We start from the raw sequence: 21,568 nt of genomic DNA on the forward strand, positions 1-21,568 counted from the left end.
CTTCCCTTTTACAGATTTTTCATGTAATAGAGAAAATAATGAAATATTTTGTTTGCCTTGTTGATAGACTGACAAGGAGAGGAAAGAGTAGACAGGAGACAAACTGTTTGGAAAGCTAAGTCTTCCCTCTTAATGAGTAAAGATTGTCGCCTAGTTTTAAAATTTCTGAGTCATACTTTTGCCAAAATAAATAACTTATGTGTAACCTGGATTTGTATTTCATACTATCAAGTGTTTCAACCACTTATTTCTCATTAGAGCTTTTACTAAAAGTTAATGAAATATAAGTATTACTGTATATGTAAGAAAAGAAACACACTTGGCCATTGTTTTGCGGACATGCATATAATTTTAAATTTTACAATTTAGATTCAGCATGAATTGCAATAAATGGATCTTCAGCAGAGTTACTAATAGAAAAATTAGCTTTACCATCATCAGAAACGTAGATTTTAATGCCTGTGCAATCGCCATTAATTTTATCTCCAGAAATGACATCACAGTATGTGCCAGCAGGAAGACCAGTTTGCAAAGTTAAAGAAAATGACCTGTAAAATAAAATTTCAGATTTAACTTCAATACAATGAAAATCAAGAATACAGGCTAACACAAATAAACAGCATAACTTTATGTTGTAGAACCGTAAGCAGTGAAGTCTCACTAAGAAGAAAATCCATATGCCTCCCTAGTAGGTGTAAATAGCTTTCTAGGACCAAAAGTAACCTTACAGAAAACCTAGCAATTCCCTGGTCAGTAATGAAAATATTACCAAAAAATCAAAGTTGAAGAATATCACTGAAGACTGGCAGGAGCTGTCACATTTTGATAAATGTGCTACCTTGGTAAAATCAAATTTGTTCTCAACTGAACTTAATACCAATGACGTTTAAAAATTTAAAGTGTATAATTTTTTTAACCTCCTTTTTTCCCATAAGGTCAAAAAGAATTTGGGGCATACATTAAAACAAGCATTTCTATGAAGAAGTGATAATTTGAAATATAAAGCTTTCTCACAAAATTTTTTTTTGGTATTTTCATCCAAAATAGATAAAGAAAGATATTAAGGAACTAGACATAGTTTTTTTTTTTTGGCAAGAAAGAGATCAACTTGAATTATATATTTCTGTATTGATTTATTTTTCATCAGTGAAATATAATTTATACTAGAGTGAGCTAAATATGAGTGTCAGTTGGGCTTGGACAGAGACAATTCAACTGTTTGCAAGGAGGTCTTCTGAGCTATAGTTTAGGGACTCCTTTATACTACTGCTAAAGGATATGAGAATCACAGATGAAAGGCCAATAATGAGAAGTTTCAGAACTAAAACTCAAATCTCCTGAAGGAAATCATTAACCACAAGATACATATTATTTATCCATATGCTTTAAAAAGTTATTTGTCACAAGGAGACAGAGAAGTGAAGAAAGTATACCAGAAAACTAGGTAGAGCAGTCATTGAGAAAAAGAGTTAGAAATGAAGATATTTTAGTACTGAGCCAGCATTATTCCATGATTAAAAGGGTAGGATTATCAGACACTTTTTTTGATGATTTCACAATCCTTATATTGATTACTTTGTGTATTTTGTGGCCTGTGTAGGAGAGCATATGCATGTGAAATCTATATATGCATAAGATATTGCAAGGGTGCACAGTAAGGATTCTGCTTAAAAGAGAAAACACTTATGAAAATAGGAGAACGAAGGAGTAACAACCATCACACTTTTGCTTCTGCCCAATTTTGATCTCTATTGTCTTCTTGCTCCACTGACTAAATGATTTTTCAGATATAATAAATGTCAATGAAAAGGAAAATAAAAGAATAAACCAAGAACATACTGCTACAAAATATTATTCTTAGTTCATATTTACTTACCAGTCATCATTGTTGAAAACAATGAATCCTCTGTTTCCTCTCCCAAAAGCCACTTGGTTGCTCCCATTATCATACCAGTTTGTAAAAGGCTGGCCATCCACTACATTGCGGAATGTAACCATGTTCCTGAAAACACAATTACATACAAAACATTGATATTCTTAAACTTCAAGTGTTTTAAATAAAATGCTAAGGAAAGTTTACTATTAGAGGACATGTCTAAATACATATTCTCACCTTATTTGGCGCCATCGATGTTCACAGACCCAGTCATTGCCACAAGTAGTGTCTGGATTAATGGTAACTTCTTTAGTTACTCCATTATCATTTGGTGGCCCAACCCAATCATTAACATCCTTCATTAGGGAGGAAAAAGCCAAATTTTAGCACACATGTATTTACCTCTTCCTTCTGTTTACACCAAACCCAACCTATCCTGTTAGTTGTATCTCTGCATTCAGTGACTTTATCTAGAATCCAATGCCTTCATTAATTTTTATAGCCCTTTACTGGGTCTTCATCATCTTTCTATCCTCTGGTTCTCTTTTGCCATGTTTCAAACAAAGGTAACAAATTTTTATCCTCTCCTTTTCATTCTAAGGAAACGCAAAGTCTTCTTTGCTCTGTCACCCAGGCTGGAGTACAGTGGCATGATCATAGCTCACTGCAGCCTTGATCTCCCAGGCTCAAGCGATCTTCCTATCTCAGCCTCCCAAGTAGCTAAGACTGCTGGTGTGCACCACCACACCCAGCTAATTTTTAAAAAAAATTTCAGTGTTGATGAAGCCTTGCTACCTTGCCCAGATGTGTCTTGAACTCCTCAGGTTAGCTGATCTTCTTGCCTGCCCTCCCAAAGTACTGGGATTACTGGTGTGAGCCACTGCACCTGGCCTGCAAAGGCTTCTTAACATCACTGTAAGCCATGCAATGTCATTAAAATGGGAAGGGCATTAGTACCAGAAACACCAGAATGAAAATATAGGCTTTATTACTAGTACCTAAGACAATTTAATCAATATACATAATTTCTCTGTCTCAGTTTCCTCATTTTTAAAATGGGAATATTGTTTTTTTGCTATAAAAATTAAGTGATATATGTGAAAATGCCTTGGACATGACAGGTGCTAAATAAATATTAGAGTCCCTCATGCCTCTTTTTAGAAAAATGTACAAAACAATACATCTGAACATTATTTATAAATTTACCACATTTTTAATATTATGTTTTTCTGATTGACACTTTAAAAAATCTTCATTAAATAACCCAGAGTAACCTTAGGAAGTTTTTCAGTGTTGACCTTAGAATCATATCATATGGTGAAAGTGAACAAAACTAAGAGTTTTTAGCATGCAGCAGTCCTGGTAAAGTGGAAATGTTATAGCAATAGAAAAAATAAAAATACTCTGTGACTCCTAACGTCAGAAATAAGACCAATTAGTTGAAATTATAAGAAGTTGGCTCAATATAAAAGTACACCTTCTAAATATTAAATTTGTTTAACAATAGTATCAATTGCTGTACAAAGTCGCAGACTTCTCAAACTGAAAGGAATCTAAAAAAAAGCTAGCAAGATATCTGTATGACTCATAGGAAGGAGGAATTTCTACTTTAGATCTGAAGTCTCTGATGCTGTTTCTGAACCCTTTAGTTTAAAACAAAACCTTCTACTTGCTTTCCAAATATCTTTACACTCTGATTTCTCTGTTCCTTTTTGAAACTTCTCATCAGATTAATGTCTTTACCATACTCCCAAACATTTTTCTCATTCTTACCTTTCTTGGAATACTCTCTAAATTTCTATTCTTTAGTACATATCATTTCCTTCCTCTTATATGATACTTTCCCTATTTAACTCAGTTGAACTGAATCATTTCTTTCTATTCCAAATAAATTTTAACAGGATTTAAAAGATATTTATATCATTCTCACTATGGGCAGATGATGTTTTAAGTTCTCTACAAGGGTTGGCATGTATATTCTTCCTATTAACCCTGAGGAAGGTGCTTATTGGAAGTATATATTTCAATCCCAGTGTCTAGCTCTTATTTTTAAGTGTTGGTTTTTTATTTATTTTTATTTTTTTCCCTGCGGGCTAGGGGGATGTTTGTCATATCTCTGAAAAAGCTTGCATACTCTTTGTCAACAGAGAATATAAAATTTATTCCTTTAATATAATCTGCATTACTAAAATCACAGCCATGTATCGGGTTTACAAATAAATATTTGTTGAAAAAATAAATACTTAATAGTTGTCATATTATGTTAGAAAAAGATTGTCTCCTTTCTCTTGAGAAAAGGATATTTTGAACAACTCCAAAACTTACTTTTCCATTTTCAAAATATCTTGGCCAACGGTAGCTTGACATTACTCGTGTAAATCCATAAGGATGTGCAAGCATAAATCCAACTGCCATTTTGTACAGCCTGAAAGTTACATAATGATATTATCATAGAATATCAGAAAATTCTTACCATCATTAAAAGATGTGTTAAAAAAATAGAAAAATTGGATTTCTACCTAGCATCCCAGAAGGTAAGAATAGAGGCTCCTCCAGCCCCATGTCCTCGTTGATTGTCATGGTTATCCACAAAGACAAGCGCTCTGTCAGAAGGCATGAAACCCCAACCTTCTCCCCAGTTCCTATTTTTGAAAAATAAGATATACGTTGATGTGTCATTTCACAACAGTTTGAGAGTAACTTAACTGTGCATCTCTTTCTGTATGGCATGGCATCTGAAGATTAATTTTTTCTCTAATTAGATGGTTATTCTGTAAGATACATATATATATATACACACACAAACACAACTAAAATATATATACAAACACACACCATACACACAGACACATGTGTAATCTACATATATAGTCCATATTTGTATATATATGTATGGAATACTTATGTTCATATTACAAATATAAGATTTTTGTTATCAAAAAATTTCCTTTCAGAGGTTTCAGCACATTATAATTTAGAGGCACTGCCGAAGGATCAATAACCATATCACATTATACAGAATGTCAAACTAGATTAAAATAAGGCTTCAAAATTGTACTGTTATAATATATATCATTTAATATTTTCAATTGATAAAAGTAAATTCTATAGTATGGACACTTTGTACATACTTTAAAATGATAGGATAATTTTAATAATAACCTGGTTTTAAAATATTATACGCAAACATCAGTCAAATCCAGTATATACATCTCATACTTAGATGAAAACTCCTAGGGTAAGTTTAGCGTTCCTAGGCATACTGTCTTGTGACAGACACTCTAGATACACAAGATTTTTGATTAGAGTTTAGGGCACTAGAATACTTATCATTGACAACTGACTCCTTAGTAGTTGTCTGAATAAGAATGTTCCAGAAGATATCTGACACTGGGGTAGTAAGACTAACAGATCTAGGAAATAATTCAGGGGAAAAGTTGTATTTATTTACTTTAAGTAAGACATCTTCTCTCCATTCCACTTGCGAATAACTGTGCCGAGTTTTGCACCATACTTGAATTCTGTCACCCGGCCATTTCCAAAGTAGTCACTGCTTTTAATTGGCTCACCACCCAGATCAATTACCTAGTAGAAATTTAGGAAAAAATAGAATTTTGCATAAGGACTTTAAAGTATTTTAACTATTAAGTTAATAGTATATAAAAAATAGCTTTAAGCTATTTCTGATTTGATTTAATCTTGTTGTGTTTTGATCTTTAGTGACAGCATCTTTCTATATCGTCCAGTATTGTCCCTAAATCCAGGCCTCAAGCAATCCACCTGCCTCAGCTTCCCAAAGTGCTGAGATTACATGCACGAGCCACCACGCCTGGCCCTATTTTTTACATGAAATGCTCAAAATGGTTTTCTTACTCTTATTATCCCAACAGGTAATATTCTTATAGTTTTTGATGAAGTATACACTATAATGTTGAAAGAAACATAATGTCAAAGTTACCTGTTGTCCTGTGAGAATATTTACCTAATTTTTAGTCTTGTACACAAATGATAATAATAACAGCTCACACTAATACAACATTTACTATTTGACTGACATTTTTTGATAAATATTAACCCATTTCCTTTTCAAAATAAAATAAAGACATAATTATTATCAGTGTCCTACATTCTGTGTACCTCCATAAAACCTGTTGTGATAAAGAATTGGATATGCTGTATGTGAAGAAGAGGAGGTTAAAGAACACTGTTTTAAGTAAATGACTCAGTCCTTATCCTACAGAAATTGCATTTTTAATTGAATCTGCCATGAATTTTCTAATGAATAAGATGCTATTTTATACGCATATATGTATTGATGTACCTCCTGGTAAATGAAAGGTTTACTTCCTTCGGGGAACCAGTTACTGTTCAGATTATGCAGTTTGTCCAAAATTGCCTTTATGTCTCCAGGCCACATGTGCTTGGAAGCATCAAGTCTGAACCCTGCAACACCAATGTCAATGAGATGGTTCATATATTCAGCAATCTTGGAACGCACATAATCTTTCTCCAGTGCAAGATCAAGAAGACCAGACAGACGACAATCTCTGACCTGTTGAGGTAAAAATGTTATGATTGATTCATAAAACCTCATTTTTCACCTGAGAATCCATTTGATTATTCATTTATTCCGTGATTCCTCAAGAGATATTCTACAGTGACTTCCTTGCATTGGGCACTGGGGATGCTCACATTCTACTGTAGATGTATCTTGGAAATATTTTCTAATAGAAAATAGAGAACTTACTAAAGTCGATGAGCTTTCCAATTGGTTGGGAGCTTTTTAAAAGTGGGCAAACGTGTATTGATTAAAAATCTTAAATCAATATTTAAAGGTTTTTAAATATGGATTTGAGTTTCTTTTTTTTTAATTTTTTTTATTTTTATTATTATTATACTTTAAGTTTTAGGGTACATGTGCACAATGTGCAGGTTAGTTACATATGTATACATGTGCCATGCTGGTGTGCTGCAAGTAGTGAAATTTGTTAACCTGTGTCCCTAAGAGATCTAAATTCGTATTTAAAATGAAGTTCAATTAGCTACATGTCTACAAGAAAAGACATATATCACTCTTTAGTCAGATCACTCTCGTAAAAAAATTACCTGAGTAGCATCATTATAGTTCTCGATATCTCCACTTCCAGTTTTACATTTACCATCATTAAAATCCCATCCCGAATATGGGACTGCTGGAAAGTCCCTACTTCCAGGGTTGAAGTAACTTCCACAGGTACTGCTTGTTCCTGCACTCACAGCATTACCACACATATGATTAATTACAGCATCCACATAAATACGAACCTAGAAAGCAAAGTTTCTACTTCAGTGTGACTTACAGAGAGGTAGAAATTTTAGGAATTATTGATTAAATTTATAGTTTGTTAATAAAACTCCAAAATATTTCATGATATCTTATAACTATTTTCCTACAAGATCAAAAATCAACTGTGAAAGGAAAGTAGTGTGAACTAAACACCTACATTCATTCTAGACACTTGGTCAAATATTTATAGGAATGATAAACTGAGAGAACCAGAAATTACCATAAATAGGAGGAAATGCAAAAAAAAAGAGCCCATTTTGGGGAGAGAAAACTCAGATGAGACTGCAAAGGTTAATGTTTTGGAAATTTCAGTGGTCACCAGGAGAAAGCCTGTACTCTCTACTAAGCTTTTGAAGACAAATAAGGTACCTATTTGTCTCAAATTCTGCTTCTCATTAAATAGGTAAGCTACCTATTCACCACAAAAAACCCAGGAATTAGGGATGGAGACACAAGTCACCAAAACTGAGAGCAAATATTGTAAGTGGAATTATAATTCCTCACCAGAAAAGTCTTTCTAGGAAATATGGATAGTTATAAGGGTTAAATTTTGATGTTTTGCTTTAGAAGTAAACTCTGCTATAAACTTTAACTTATCTCTTTAGTAGATAGAGAGCACATACACAAATGTTTACAAAAGTTATAAGGCAACAGTTAATTTTGAGTTTTAAAGTATGAAGTATAATTAAAAATAATATGGAAAACTTTCTGCTGAAAAGTACAAGAAAGAAGAGAGAGAAATCATTTTCCTATCTGTTGTTTTTAAAGGAAACTAGAATTCACTTACCCCAACATTGTTGCATCTAGTCACCATGTTTCTAAATTCATCTTCATTTCCAGATCTTGTGCATAATTTATAGCTAACTGGTTGGTATCTTTCCCACCAAGGTCTGGAAGGGTTGTGAATTGCAACATTTTCATTTGGTGGAGAGACCTACAAATTAAACAGTCTTCATAAGTACCAAATTCTGTCTTACTGTGTATCGTCGAATGTTCTAGAATCTAATCTATAATATAAAAAATTCTTGAATCTCAGTATAGGCAGCTATCTCTTGAAAATATTAACAGCACATCGGAGGGCTCTTGTTGAAGAAAGATTACCTCGAAAACAAGATATAAAGTTGCCAAGAATACTACATTGTTTTTTCCTCAAAAAACTGTTTTACTTAGAATACTTACCTGTGACGTAAAATGTTGCCCAAGCCTCACAGAGAAGATCAGAATATTGTTTACTACAAGCACAGTGAATTCTGCAATTGATACTATGAATCATACCCACCTGAACCCCTCCAAATCCCTTGGGAGCTAAATATCGCTCACATTCAAGAGCAATATCAACCCATCGCCATTCAAACAGATGAACAATAGATGTTCGTCCTTGTTGTGTATTTGGAGAATACTGAGCCCAGCAGAACCCAATGGTGAAAAACAACTGAAAGAACTTCATTTTGCTTTGAAGTTGTCAGTGTCCTTCCCAGAAACTATTTATATTCCTGTAAGAAGCACATTTTACAACGTACATATTAGCATGAATAAATACTTGAGGGCAAACTGTTTATTCAAAACCTGAAAAGGATTATCAATAATAATTCTAACTTGTGAAGAACATCAAAAAGTCTCTCATGGAAATCATCTAAATGACCTCTTAGACATTAATGTTTCTTTTTTTTTTTTTTTTTTTTTTTTTTGCGTATGGCAGACTCTTATTTTTCCTTACAGCATGACGTGTTGCTGGTGCCTAATATTCTCACATTACAGCAGAAAAACCAAAATTTGTTGTCATCTCTTTGAAGATCGAGAATTGCATACCAAAAAACTTTACATATATTAAAAGGATGAATATATTTACAGGTATAAATGCGAACTGCTTCCAACTCAAGGCAAGTAACAGCCCACGGTGTTCTGGCAGACAACAGAAGCTGAGAAAGGAAAGTGGGCCCTATGGCTTGGACTTTCCAACCCTGACAAACTGACAGGACAGAAACATCTGGTTCAGGAGCCCTTACCAGCCTCTAGAAAATCTCAGAACACTCAGCCCGGACACATTAATACCCTGCACAGATCAGAGACTGCTGACCACATGGACTCACCAAGCCAGACTTGTCTTCCACAAGCACGTTTTTAGCCAAGAAGTGACCAAGCCAATGTATGAAAGACTGACATCAAAGATATGTACAGATACCACGGGGAACAGTTAACTTGAATACCAGGTCAAAATCAGCAACACGTTCTACAATCCAGTGCTGATACTGACAGGAGAGAAAGAGCCTCTCCTCTTGTTTTATACTGTTTTCTATTCAGTAAAAACAACAAGGAAGCAACACCAAAGGCACAAAACCAGGAATGGGCCTGGTTGGCCTAAACCCAGTAGATACAAATCAACTTATTATTTAGAAGCCAATTTTATTCATAGATTGAAGACATTGTATAGAAGAACATTGTGAATCTCCCTGCCCTGTTCTGTTTCTCCGTGACCACCGGTACATGTAGTCCTTGTCATGTATCCCTCACTCGCTCAAATCAATCACAACCCTTACATGTGAATCCTTTAGTGTTGTGAGCCCTTAAAAGGGACAGAAATTGTGCACTTGGGAAACTCAGATTTTGAGGCAGTAGCTAGCCAACGTCCCAGCTGAATAACACTCTTCCTTCTACAACTCATTTTCTGAGAGGTTTTGTCTGCAGTTTGTCCTGCTACATTTCTTGGTTCCATGACCGGGAAGCGACGTAACTGATGGATGGCTGAGGCAGCTCCTTAGGCACCTTAGGCCTACCCTGTGGAACATCCTTTCAGGGGACTCTGACCAGCCTGAGTGACGGGATCCCAAGAGCACTCCTGGGTAGGAAATTGCCCAGGTGAAACATCTCCCCGGAGCACTGCATAGCAGGCCCCCGCAGAGGATTATCACAGTGGCTGAACTTCGAGAAGGAACTGGCACTTGGAGTCCGGACATCTGAAACTCAGTAAGACAAGTCTTTTCAACTTGCCCCACTCCACCTGAGTGGAAGCATGGCCTCATGACCCATGGTGTGCCTGCACCCAGATCAATTTCCATATAGAGATTCCTACTTACAGCTAGTTTAAGATCCTCCACAGTGGTTAAAAGGACAGGCAGCAGCAGTACTAGTAGCAAAGGGACAGTCAGTTAAGGAAAGTTCTAGCTCCACCAGCCAGGAGAAGACAGCACCTAAAGTTCTGTTTGACCCATGATTAATATGGCCTTTGTTAGTCAGAGCATGGAAGATATCCGGAGAAAATTGCAAAAACAGGCTAGGTTTGCAGGAATGAATACCTCGCATTTACTGGAAAGAGCTAATGAAGTATTTGTAAGTAGAGATGCAACAAGCCGCCGAGAAAGCAGTAAGGAGGATGAATGCCAGGCCAGGTGAAACACTGGTTTGCTGGCTGTGACAATTAGAGGAATTCCCCTGAAAAGGCAGGAAAAAAAGGGCTTCCAGGAGGAATGCCCAGTCCAATCACTCACGTCTGCAGCGTGAGTAATGTGCCTAATATAAAAAACAGGACATTAGAAAGATAAATGTCCCCAACTCAAAGAAAATCAGAGTGATGCAGAACCAAAGACCTCAAACCAAGATGAAAGAATTTTGTTCAATCTAGCTGAGGGGCTGCAAGAATGAAGGGGAATGGGTTCAAACACCCCCAAGGAGCCCATGGTAAGGATCACAATAATGGGCAAAGACATTAAGATTTTAGTGGACACCAGAGCCGAACACTCAGCAGTTACCACTCCAGTGGCCCCCTTATCTGAAAAGACCATTGATATAATTAGAGCAACAGGAGTCTCCACCAAGCAGGATTTCTGCCTACCGCGTGCCTGCTCAGTGGGAGGACACAAAGTGATTTACACGTTTTTGTATATGTCTGACTGCCCCTTGCCTTTTTTAAGAAGAGACTTGCTTAGCAAGTTAAGAGCCACCATTTCCTTGCCAAAACAAGGCTCTTTACAGCTGGACTTGTCAGATACAAGAGTCATCATAGCCCTTACAGTCTCCCAGGAAGAAGAGTGGAGACTTTCTAACTGAGCCAGGTCAGGAAATAAAAGTGGATCCAGCTGAGCGATGACCCTGAATAGAGGTGGAGGACAATCCTCTGAGGCTGGCAATCCATCAAGCCCCTGTACTCATAGAAGTTAAGCCTAAGACCCAGCCCATCAGACAAAAGCAGTATCCTGTTCCCAGGGAAGCCTTTAAAGGAATAGAGACTCATCTTGTATGCTTAAAATCCTTTAGAATTCTAGGTCCTTGCCAATCTCCATGGAACATCTGCCTCCTACTTGTCCCTAAACCAAAGACCAAAGACTATCGACCCATACAGGACTTGAAACATGCCTTCTTTACATCAGGCGAGTTCTTGAGAGCCAAAAGCTGTTTGCCTTTCAGTAGGAAGATCCGGAGTCAGATGTCACCACTCAGTACACATAGATGCGATTTCCCCAAAAGTTCAAAAATTCCCCCACCATCTTTGGGGAGGCATTGGCTGGAGACCTCCAAATGTTTCCTGCTAAAGACATAGGCTGCATCCTGCTCCAGTATGTAGATGACCTTCTGCAAGGACACATCAGGGCGGTCAGGTGTGCAAAAAGGACGGGTGCCCTGCTTTGACACCTGAAGGACTGTGGATATAAAGTGTCCAGAAAGAAAGCTCAGGTCTGCAGACAGCAGGTACGCTAACTAGGATTCACTATTCAAAAAGGGGAGTGCAGCCTAAGGTCAGCAAGGAAGCAGGTCATCTGTAACCTACCAGAACCTAAAACCAGGAGGCAAATAAGAGAACATTTAGGAGCTGTGAGATTTTGCAGACTGTAGACTCCAAACTTTGCGGTGCTAGCCAAAGCATTGAAAGGAGTTACAAAGGGGGGCAATTGAGAACCTTTTAAATAGAGGCCTCTACAACAACAAGACTTTCATAAGTTAAAAGAAAAATTTATGTCAGCCCCAGCTTTAAGATTACCAGATTTGACAAAGCCCTTCACACTCTATGTGTCAGAAAGAGAAAAAAATGTCAGTAGGAGTTTTAACTCAAACTGTAGGTCCCTGGCCAAGACCAGTGGCCTACCTCTGAAAACAACTAGGTGGGATATCTAAAGGCTGGCCTCCATGTCTGAGAGCCTTGGCAGCAATGGCAATATTTGCACAAGAAGCAGATAAGCTGACCCTTAGACAGAACCTAAATATAAAAGCCCCCCATGTGATGGTAACTCTAATGAACACAAAAAGACACCATTGGCTAACAAATGCTACATTAACTACACACCAAAGCTTGTTACGTGAGAATCAATGCATAAGCATAGAAGTCTGTGACTGTTTAAATCCTGCCACTTTGCTCCCATTATCAGACAGCCCTGTTAAACATAACTGTGTAGAGGTGTTGGACTATGTCTATTCTAGCAGACCAGATCTTTGAGACCAGCCATAGGCATTGGTAGATTAGGAGTTCTATGTGGACAGAAGTAGCTTCATCAACCTGCAAGGAGAAAGGTGTGCAGGATATGCGGTAGTAATCTTAGATGGTGTTGTTGAAGATAAGCCTTTGCCTCAGAGCACTTCGGCCCAAAAAGCAGAACTCACTCCTCTAACTCGGGCTCTGGAACTCAATGAAGGTAAGACTGTAAACATCTATACTGATTCTCGATATGCCTTTCTAACCCTTCAAGTAGATGGAGCACTGTATAAAGAAAAAGGCCTGTTATATTCTAGAGGAAAAGACATAAAATATCAACAAGAAATTCTACAATTATTAGAAGCAGTGTAGAAACCCCAAAAGGTGGCATTCATGCATTGCAGGGGATATCAGCGAGTTTCCACCTCGGTGAGCGAAGGAATGTCCTGAGCAGACACAGAGGCATGAAAAGCAGCATCTACTCCTTACCAGGCATCAGACACAGCCCCTCTACTCCCTCAAATGCTTGATCTGGTGCCAACTTATTCTAAAGAGGAAAAAGATTTTTTTCAGACAGAGAGAGGACAAACAATAAAGGAAAGATACATAACGTTTCCAGATGGAAGAATAGTTGTGCCACCGCTGCTAGGAGCTGCAGTCATGCTGACTGTATGTGAAACTACCCATTTAGGCCAAGAATCACTTGAAAAGCTGTTATGCCAGTATTTCTACATGTCACAATTGCCAGCTCTTGCTACAACAGTAGCGCAGTGATGCCTTACCTGTGGACAGCACAATGCAAATCAAGGTCCCTCTGTACCTCATGGAATACAAGCCTATGGAGCGCCTCTTTTGAAGATCTTCAAGTGGACTTCACCGAGTTGCCTAAATGTAGAAGTAACAAGTATTTACCGGTTCTAGTGTGTACATACTCTAAGCAGGTGGAGGCTTATCCAACAGGAACTGAAAAAGCTCCTGAAGTAACCCCTTTGCTTCTTCCAGATCTCATCCCTAGGTTTGGACTGCCTCTACAAATTGTCTTAAATAATAGGCCAGCATTTGTGGCTGACTTGATATGGAAGACATCAAAGGTATTAAGAATCTCACAGAAGTTACATGCCGTTTAATGACCTTAGAGTTCAGGAAAGGTGTAGCAAATGATTCGAACTATCAAAAATAGTTTCTGGAAAGCGTGTCAAGAAACAAGATTAAAATAGATACAAGTCCTTCCTATAGTAGTGTTTAAAATTAAGTGTACCTCTTCTAAGAGAACAGCATACTCCGCCTTTGAAATTCTGTATCATAAGCCTCCTCCCATTCTGGGAGGACTTCCAGGTACCCCCCAAGTGTTAGGTGAGATTGAATTACAGCAGCAGCTACAGGCCTTAGGGAAAATTACTCAGACTACCTCAACTTGAGTAAATGAGAGGTACCCAGTCAGCTCATTCTTCCCAGTTCACCCTTTTTCTCCATGTGACCATGTGTGGATCAAAGACTGGAATGTGGCACAGCTGTGGCCACAGTGGAAAGGACCACAGAGCATTAACTTAACCACTCCCACAGCTGTCAAGGTAGAAGAAATCCTAACCCAGATTCACCACCACCTCATGAAGCCTGCAGCCACTGAGACCTAGGAGGCCAAACCAAGCCTGGACAATCCCTGAAAAGTGACCTTGAAGAAAACGACAAGCCCTGCTCCAGTCACACCAGGAAGCTGACTGGTCTACACATGGCCAAAGAATGAGAAAAATCATCATAGGACTTATTTTCCTTATCACATGGACCCATGTGGTCAAAGCTGCCACTACTTCTTCCCATACAGACGACTGCCTTCAGTGCATACATCAGGTCACTGAAGTAGGACAAGTTAAGATGATCTTTTTATTTTACAGCTATTATGAATGCCTAGGAACTCCAAAAAAGAACCTGTTTGGATAATAACACCCAGTACTAAGTATGTAATCCAGAAAGTGGCCAGCCCGATGTGTGCTATGACCCCTCTAAACCCCCCATGATCACAGTCTTTCAAGAAAGACTAAGAACTGGTTGTTCTCTAAGTGACACAATTAAAGTGATAGCTAAAACAGAAGAAAGAAGAGTCCCCACAAATGTCACTTTAAAATTTGATGCTTGTGCTGCTATTAATAGTAAACAGCATGGGATAAGATTCAGTTCTCTAAACTGGGAAAAAATTACACAGCAGAAAATAAGTACATCTGTCAAGAACCATATTTATGTTTGATGTGTCAATACTGGTCTTGCGTCAGTTAGGCTACTTAGAAGAAGATAAACAACATCCTGTTTGGCTCCAAAAAAGAAAAGTCAGCCCCTCCTGCATGAGTGGGAGCTGCATGAGTGGGAGCTGCAACCTTTTAAAATTGTTCATCACAAACCCCTCAGTCCCAAAGTGGAATAAAAGAAAATATGTAACATTAGGCATTGATAGAAAAGGTCTAGATTCTAGTGTAAGCATCCTAATAAAAGAAGTTCAAAAATGATCTCCAGAACCAGTATTTCAGACTTTCTATGATGATGTCAATGTGCCCATACCTGAAATTCCAGAAAAATCTAAAAATTTGTTTTTGCAATTAGCCAAAGATGTAGCCCAGTCTCTACAAGTCACTTCATGTTATGTTTGTGGAAGGACTGTAACAGGAGATCAATGGCCATAAGAAGCCCTAGAATCAGTTCCTACAGATCGAGTTCCTGATGAATTCCCATCCCTGACAATTTTTACGTCCTAAAAGTCTCATTTATTAGACAGTAATGCACAGCTAGAGAAAGAAAAAGATTTACTCATCCCGTAAGGCGCCTTAGTTGTCTTAGGCAAAACCTGTATAATGGTACCACAAAAACAGTTACATGGTAAAGTTCCAATTACACAGAAAGAAATCCATTCAGCAAATTTCCAATGTTGCAGACTATTTAGGCCCTTCCAGAATTCCACCAGGAATGGATGGCCCCCAGCAGGTTATGCTAGATATGTAGACACAAAATTTATGCTAATCTGCCTAAGCAGTGGGCAGGTGGCTGTGTAATTGGCACCATGAAGCCATCTTTCTCCTTACTGCCCCAAAAAACAGGTGAACTTCTCGGCTTCCCAGTCTATGCTTCCCAGACAAAATGAAGCATAGCCATAAGTGGTTAGAAAGATAATGAATGGCCCCCTGAAAGAATCATACAATACTATGGACCCACCACTTAGGCAGAAGATGGCTCATGAGGTTATCGAACCTCCATCTACATGCTCAACCAAATCATACAGTTAAAAGCTGTTTTAGAAATTATTACTAATAAAGCCGGTCAGGCCTTGACTGTTCTTGCCTGGCAAGAGAATCTGATGAAACATGTTGTCTACACATAGATGATAAAGGACAAGTAGTTGAGCATATAGTTAAGGATATAACAAAACTGGCACATATACCCACACAAGGCTGGCACAGAACCAATTCAGGAGCCATGTTTAGAAAGTTGTTCCCAGAAATAGGAGGATTTAAAACTCTTATAATAGAGGTAAGAATAGTAATAGGAACTTGCTTACTGCTCCCTTGTCTGAGCAGTATTTCTCCAAATAATAAAACACTTTGTATTTCTCCTGTACAAATACAAACACTTTGTATTTGTACAGGAGAAATATACCTGTATTTTTCCAAATCATAAAATACTTTGTATCTCCCTTAGTTCACCAAAAGGCTTCAGCACCAGCATACTAAATAAATGACTATCAATCTATCGCATAGAAGAACATAAATTATAAAAGCGAGAACTCCCACTAATAAAAATGAATAAAAGTCTCAAAGAAAGAAAATGAGAGGAGAGAAAAACCCTCTCAACTTGTTTTATATTGTTTTCTATTCAGTAAAAACAACAAGGAAGTAAAACCAAAGATAGGCAGCCTGGCGCCAGGCTTGAAACCAGGCCTGGGCCTGATTGCCCTAAACCCAGTAGTTAAACATCAACTTATGATTTAGAAGCTGATGTGATTCACAGATTCCAAACATCATGTAGAAGAACACTGTGAAATTCCCTGCGCTGTTCTGTTTCTCCCTGACCACTGGTGCATGTAGTCCTTGTCAGGTATCCTTCACTTGCTCAAATCAATCACAAACCTTTCATGTGATATCTTTAGAGTTGTGAGCCCTTAAATAGGACAGAAATTGTGCTCTCTAAGACCTCATATTTTGACACAGTAGCTGGCCAAAGCTCTCAGCTGAATAAAGCCCTTCCTTCTACAACTTGGTATCTGAGAGGTTTTGTCTGTGGCTCGTCCTGCTACAATGTCAGATACAAGCTTCAAGGACAACTTCTTTCCAAATGCTTATTCTAGTTTGGTGAGGCTACCATAAGGTGTATTTTTTAATTTACCTTACCAAATACACATAGGGAGAACACATTCTTTTTCTAATTGTCTATATGGAGTTAGAAGTTGAGTCTTTTAAAGGATTGAAATAAAACAGAATATTCTAACTGGACTAAGATCATATGGTATGCACTTGTTAATATGAATATTTATTTCCAAATATATTGCTGTTATTAAAAGTGTTATAATGAACATCTGTATACATGTTTCCACATGGGTACTTCTGTATGCTAGATAAACATATGTGAAACTTGAAGCATATTTTTAAATTTTCATATTATGCAAAATTGCCCTTACAAATGTATCAAATTTTACTCTCTAGTAGCATTATGTTATAGTATCTTTTGTCACACTCCCACCAATAATTAATATGATCATAGCTCTAGTTTTTGACTAATAGATTAAAAATGATTTGGGCTGGGCTCGGTGGCTCACACCAGTAATCCCAGAACATTGGGAGGCTATGGAGGGCAGATCACGAGATCAGGAGATGGAGACCAGATCACGAGGTCAGGAGATGGAGACCATCCTGGATAACAAGGTGAAACCCTGTCTCTACGAAAAACACAAAAAATTAGCCAGGTGTGGTGGTGGGTGCCTGTAGTCTCAGCTACTCTGGAGGCTGAGGCAGGAGAATCATGGTGTGATCTTGGGAGGCGGAGGTTGCAGTGAGCCCAGATCGTGCCAATGCACTCCAGCCTGGGTGACAGAGGGAGACTTCCTCTCAAAAAAAAAAAAAAGATTTGTGTTTTTCCCAATTACTAGCAAGGCTGAACATCATTTCACACTTTTTGGCCTTTTTTCTCTTCAAATTTGCTTCTTCTTTTTCCCATCTAGTTTTGCTTTAATTATTATGATTTTTCTTATTGAATGTTTTGAGTTCTTATGTTGTTATCATTTGTCATTTATTGCAAATATATTGTCCTAATATATCACTGTTTTTTGAAGTCTTTCCAGTGCAAATGTAAGCAATCATGGATGCTGGTAAGAATTAGGACAGTGCCAAATGTATGCCTGCATTATTATTTTTTGTCCAACTACACTCATGCATTCCTAAATGACAGGAGTATGTTCTGAAGAGAAAGCACTTAGGTAATTAAGCCACTGTGCAAATGTCATAGAATGGACTTCATTAACCTAGATGGCTTAGCCTATTCCTCCTAGGCTACAAACCTGTAAAGCATGTTATTTTACTGAATACTATAGGCAACTGTAACACAGTGTAGTTGTGTATCTCAATATATTTAAACATAGGAAACTTTCAATAAAAATATGGCATAATAAACTTAACTAGACCACCATCATATATGCGGTGCATGACTGTACTCACCAAGAAAAAGTTTTTAAGTTTTAAAGTGATTATTTGTTTAACTACAGTGGTTCCTTGCCCCACCATATCCATGAGGATTGGTTCCGGGACCCACCACAGATACTTAAAGCAATAACTACTCGAGTCCTTTATGTAAAACGTGGTATTCACATATAAACTTTACATCATCTCATATTAGTTATAATAACTAATGCAATGTAAATGCTATGTCCAAAGTTGCGATATTATGTTGTTAAGAAAGCAATGACAAGAAAAATGTCAACACATGTTCAGTATAGATGCAGCCATCCTTTTTCTTGTCTTATCCTTACATTTTGTTTAATAAGGTTAGATTTAAGACTACGTGGTAAGGAGGATGGGAAGAGAGACAGAGGAACAATGCAGTAATTATAGTTTTGTTGTTGTTGTTGTTGTTGGGGTGTCCCTATGTCACCCAGGCAGGAGTGCAGAGATGCAATTATGGTTCACTGCAGCCTCGAACTCCTGGACTTAAGTGATCCTCCCTCCTCAGCCTCCCAAGTTGTTGGGATTACAAGAATGACCCATTATGCCAGCAACGGTATTTTTTTTTTCAAAGTTAAATGTCATTATTTTTTATATTGAAATATCTTTTAATACTGTTTTTGAAATATTACTGATTACTTAGAACCCAAAGTCTGGAAACCATTGAACAAATTTATTCCAATAGTCTCTTTCACTGTTAATATTCTCTGATCCTAAGATTTATTCTTCTCTTGGCATTCTACATCCTAATGTCAATATGAAAATCAAAGAGCTTAAGGAATAGATAGATACCAGGGGATGGAAAGAGTTTCTCTGGGTGGGAGGAATAAAGAAAAGTTTATTAATAGATACAAACATACAGTTAGTTGGAAGACATATGTTCTAATATTTCACAGCAGAGTAAGGTGACTACATATAAACAGCAATGTATTGTATATTCCAAAATAGCTAAAGGACTAGAAATGTTCTTAACATATGGAAAGAAGAGTTGAAGTTATGGACACCCCAGATACTTTGACTTGATCATTATAAAGTCTAGGCAGGTAGCAAAATATTACATATACCCTATGTGTATGTACAAATATATTAATGAAAAAATATTCCTCTTCTATAATAAAATTTTATTACTTTTCTTCTGACTAATTGAGAGTTCATGATGATATAGAGATTATTTGGCAAAATATTGCCTAAGCAAAGCAAGCTTTCCTTCCTATATTGTTCAAATTTTTAAAGTAATATAAATATGTATATAACTCCAAAAAATGATTTTTAAAATATTGTTCTAAAGCACTCAAGCTTTTAATGTCACTGCTATTATGTTTTCCAATAACAGGTAATAATTTAGCACTCCCTGTAAATTAAGGTCTCTATTAGCCTATTTATTGTTTTCAACAAATTTACAGACACGATGTTTAGTTCCAAATCATTTAAATAGCTTGTCTCGCATTACTTAGCAAATATGTTGTATTTCTGAGATCTGACTCCAGACTCTATCCCTGGTTTTACACTAATACTCCAATGCTAATATCATTTTAATCCACTACAGGAGAACTATTCTGTCTCTGGAAACTTTTAGCACAGCTTTTTATATGATTTTCTGAAATATAACAATAAAATTTCTATCAACAGTTTATTTTTTATTATGCATATTCTTAAGCTCCTGATTTTCTTTATCCCATTTCCCTTAAAATTTATTCAAGCTCATTTTAATTAGATTTTTGGTTTTATGGTGGTATAATTCACTAGTTAAAATTATATATATTCAATGTGTACAATGTGAGGTTTTAAGTTTTTTTAACGCGTCCTAGTTGAGAAAGACATATGCTGACTGCTACATACTAAAAAGTATTCAGGGCAATACTGCTGAACATAAACTTGCTAACTACCAATCAATAGACTACTCAAATGATTGTTTGATAAATAAATCTACAATTGTAAGTAGCATATTTTTATTGGTTTCCTTTACACCGCAGCATTTTTTCAACTAATATATATCTTACAAATAGTAAAATACATAAATCTTAAGCATATAGCATTATAATATTTATAAGTGTATATATCCCTATCATCACCACCCAAATCAAGCAAGATATGGAGTACTTCCAGCTCCCACAACCTCTCTGTTGCGCTTTCTCAACCAGTTACTCACCAAAGTTCATCATTATCATGAACTCTATCACGATGGATTTGCCTGCTCCTCAGTTTCATACAAATGGAAACTTACTATATGTTTTCTTTTGAGTCTGACTTCTTTCACTCAGTTGAAATTTGTGAGAATCATCTATGTTTTGTGTAGCAGCAGATCATTGTTTCATTGCTGTGTGGTATTCACTGTGGGAAGCAAAAGTAATTTATTTATTCATTCTACTGTGGATGGGCATTTGTGTTGTTTTTAGTTTAGAAGTTATGACACATCACTGATTTTATTTGATAAGAACCCTAGGAGTTGCTGAGTTATATAGAACTGATTGCCTTACACACATTTTTTTAAGTTGTGCCTACTCTTGTATATATTTCATCCTTGATCTGTTCGTCTCTCTACTGTCTGGAACAAACCTGGAGCTCCCTATAGAAAACTGATATCTTCTTTTTCTTTTCTCAACTTCTATATTAGGATCAGGAGGTATATGTGCAGGTTTGTTACATGGGTGATTGCATGTTGCTGGGGTTAGTGTACAAGTGATTTCATCACTCAGCTAGTGAGCATAGTCCCCAGCAGGTAGTGTTTTGACACTCACTCTCCTCTCACCCTGCATCCATCAAGAATATATTAAAACAATTTTCACAATCAAGCTAATTACCATATTCATGTCTTCACATAGTTATCACATGTTGGGAAAGGATAATACTTAAGATCTACACTCAGTGAACTTAAAGCATACACTGTTTTTATCTATTGTTACCATGTTGTACATTAGATCTCCATAACTTATTCATCTTATAATGGCAAGTTTGCATATTTGTACCTGTAGTAGTTTTCTTTCTCTGCCTGTCTTATTTCACTTAGCATAATATCCTCCAGGCTCATTCATTTTGTTGCAAAGGGTCGAATTTCATTCTTTATAATACTGAATGATATTCCATTGTAGATAGATAGATAGATAGATAGATAGATAGATAGATAGAGAGATAGATAGATAGATAGACTGATAGATGATAGACATCACAATTTACATACCTACTCATCTATCAACACTTAGGTTGTTTCCATATTTTTGTTTTTGGTAATAATGCTGCAATGAACACAGGAATGCAGATATCTCTTCAAGATA

At 36.8% G+C, this 21,568-nt stretch overlaps 1 protein-coding gene across 1 annotated transcript; it reads right to left on the bottom strand.

The window, feature by feature from the left end:
• Window positions 1-352: 352 nt before the first annotated feature.
• On the bottom strand, window positions 353-8,695 carry LOC129038966 (alpha-amylase 1B). Its single transcript, XM_054492539.1, has 10 exons — window positions 8,482-8,695; window positions 7,990-8,136; window positions 6,983-7,180; window positions 6,198-6,428; window positions 5,328-5,461; window positions 4,396-4,518; window positions 4,202-4,301; window positions 2,114-2,232; window positions 1,877-2,002; window positions 353-548 (listed from the first exon to the last, which is right to left on the bottom strand). Exons 1-10 carry the CDS (start codon window positions 8,647-8,649, stop codon window positions 359-361), a joined length of 1,536 nt encoding a protein of 511 aa, XP_054348514.1. The 5' UTR covers window positions 8,650-8,695; the 3' UTR covers window positions 353-358.
• Window positions 8,696-21,568: the final 12,873 nt, after the last annotated feature.

The sequence above is a fragment of the Pongo pygmaeus genome, chromosome 1 (genome assembly GCF_028885625.2).
Source record: "Pongo pygmaeus isolate AG05252 chromosome 1, NHGRI_mPonPyg2-v2.0_pri, whole genome shotgun sequence".
Lineage (NCBI taxonomy): Eukaryota > Metazoa > Chordata > Mammalia > Primates > Hominidae > Pongo > Pongo pygmaeus.

Bases quoted from the DNA above. Each gene is read 5' to 3' on its own strand.
- LOC129038966 (XM_054492539.1), bottom strand. From the start codon at position 8,649: ATGAAGTTCTTTCAGTTGTTTTTCACCATTGGGTTCTGCTGGGCTCAG. The intron at 4,519-5,327 runs GTAAATAAATAC...TTTCAAAAATAG, and splicing joins GAGAAGATGTCTTACTTAAA to GAACTGGGGAGAAGGTTGGG. The intron at 4,302-4,395 runs GTAGAAATCCAA...TGTAACTTTCAG, and splicing joins CTTACCTTCTGGGATGCTAG to GCTGTACAAAATGGCAGTTG.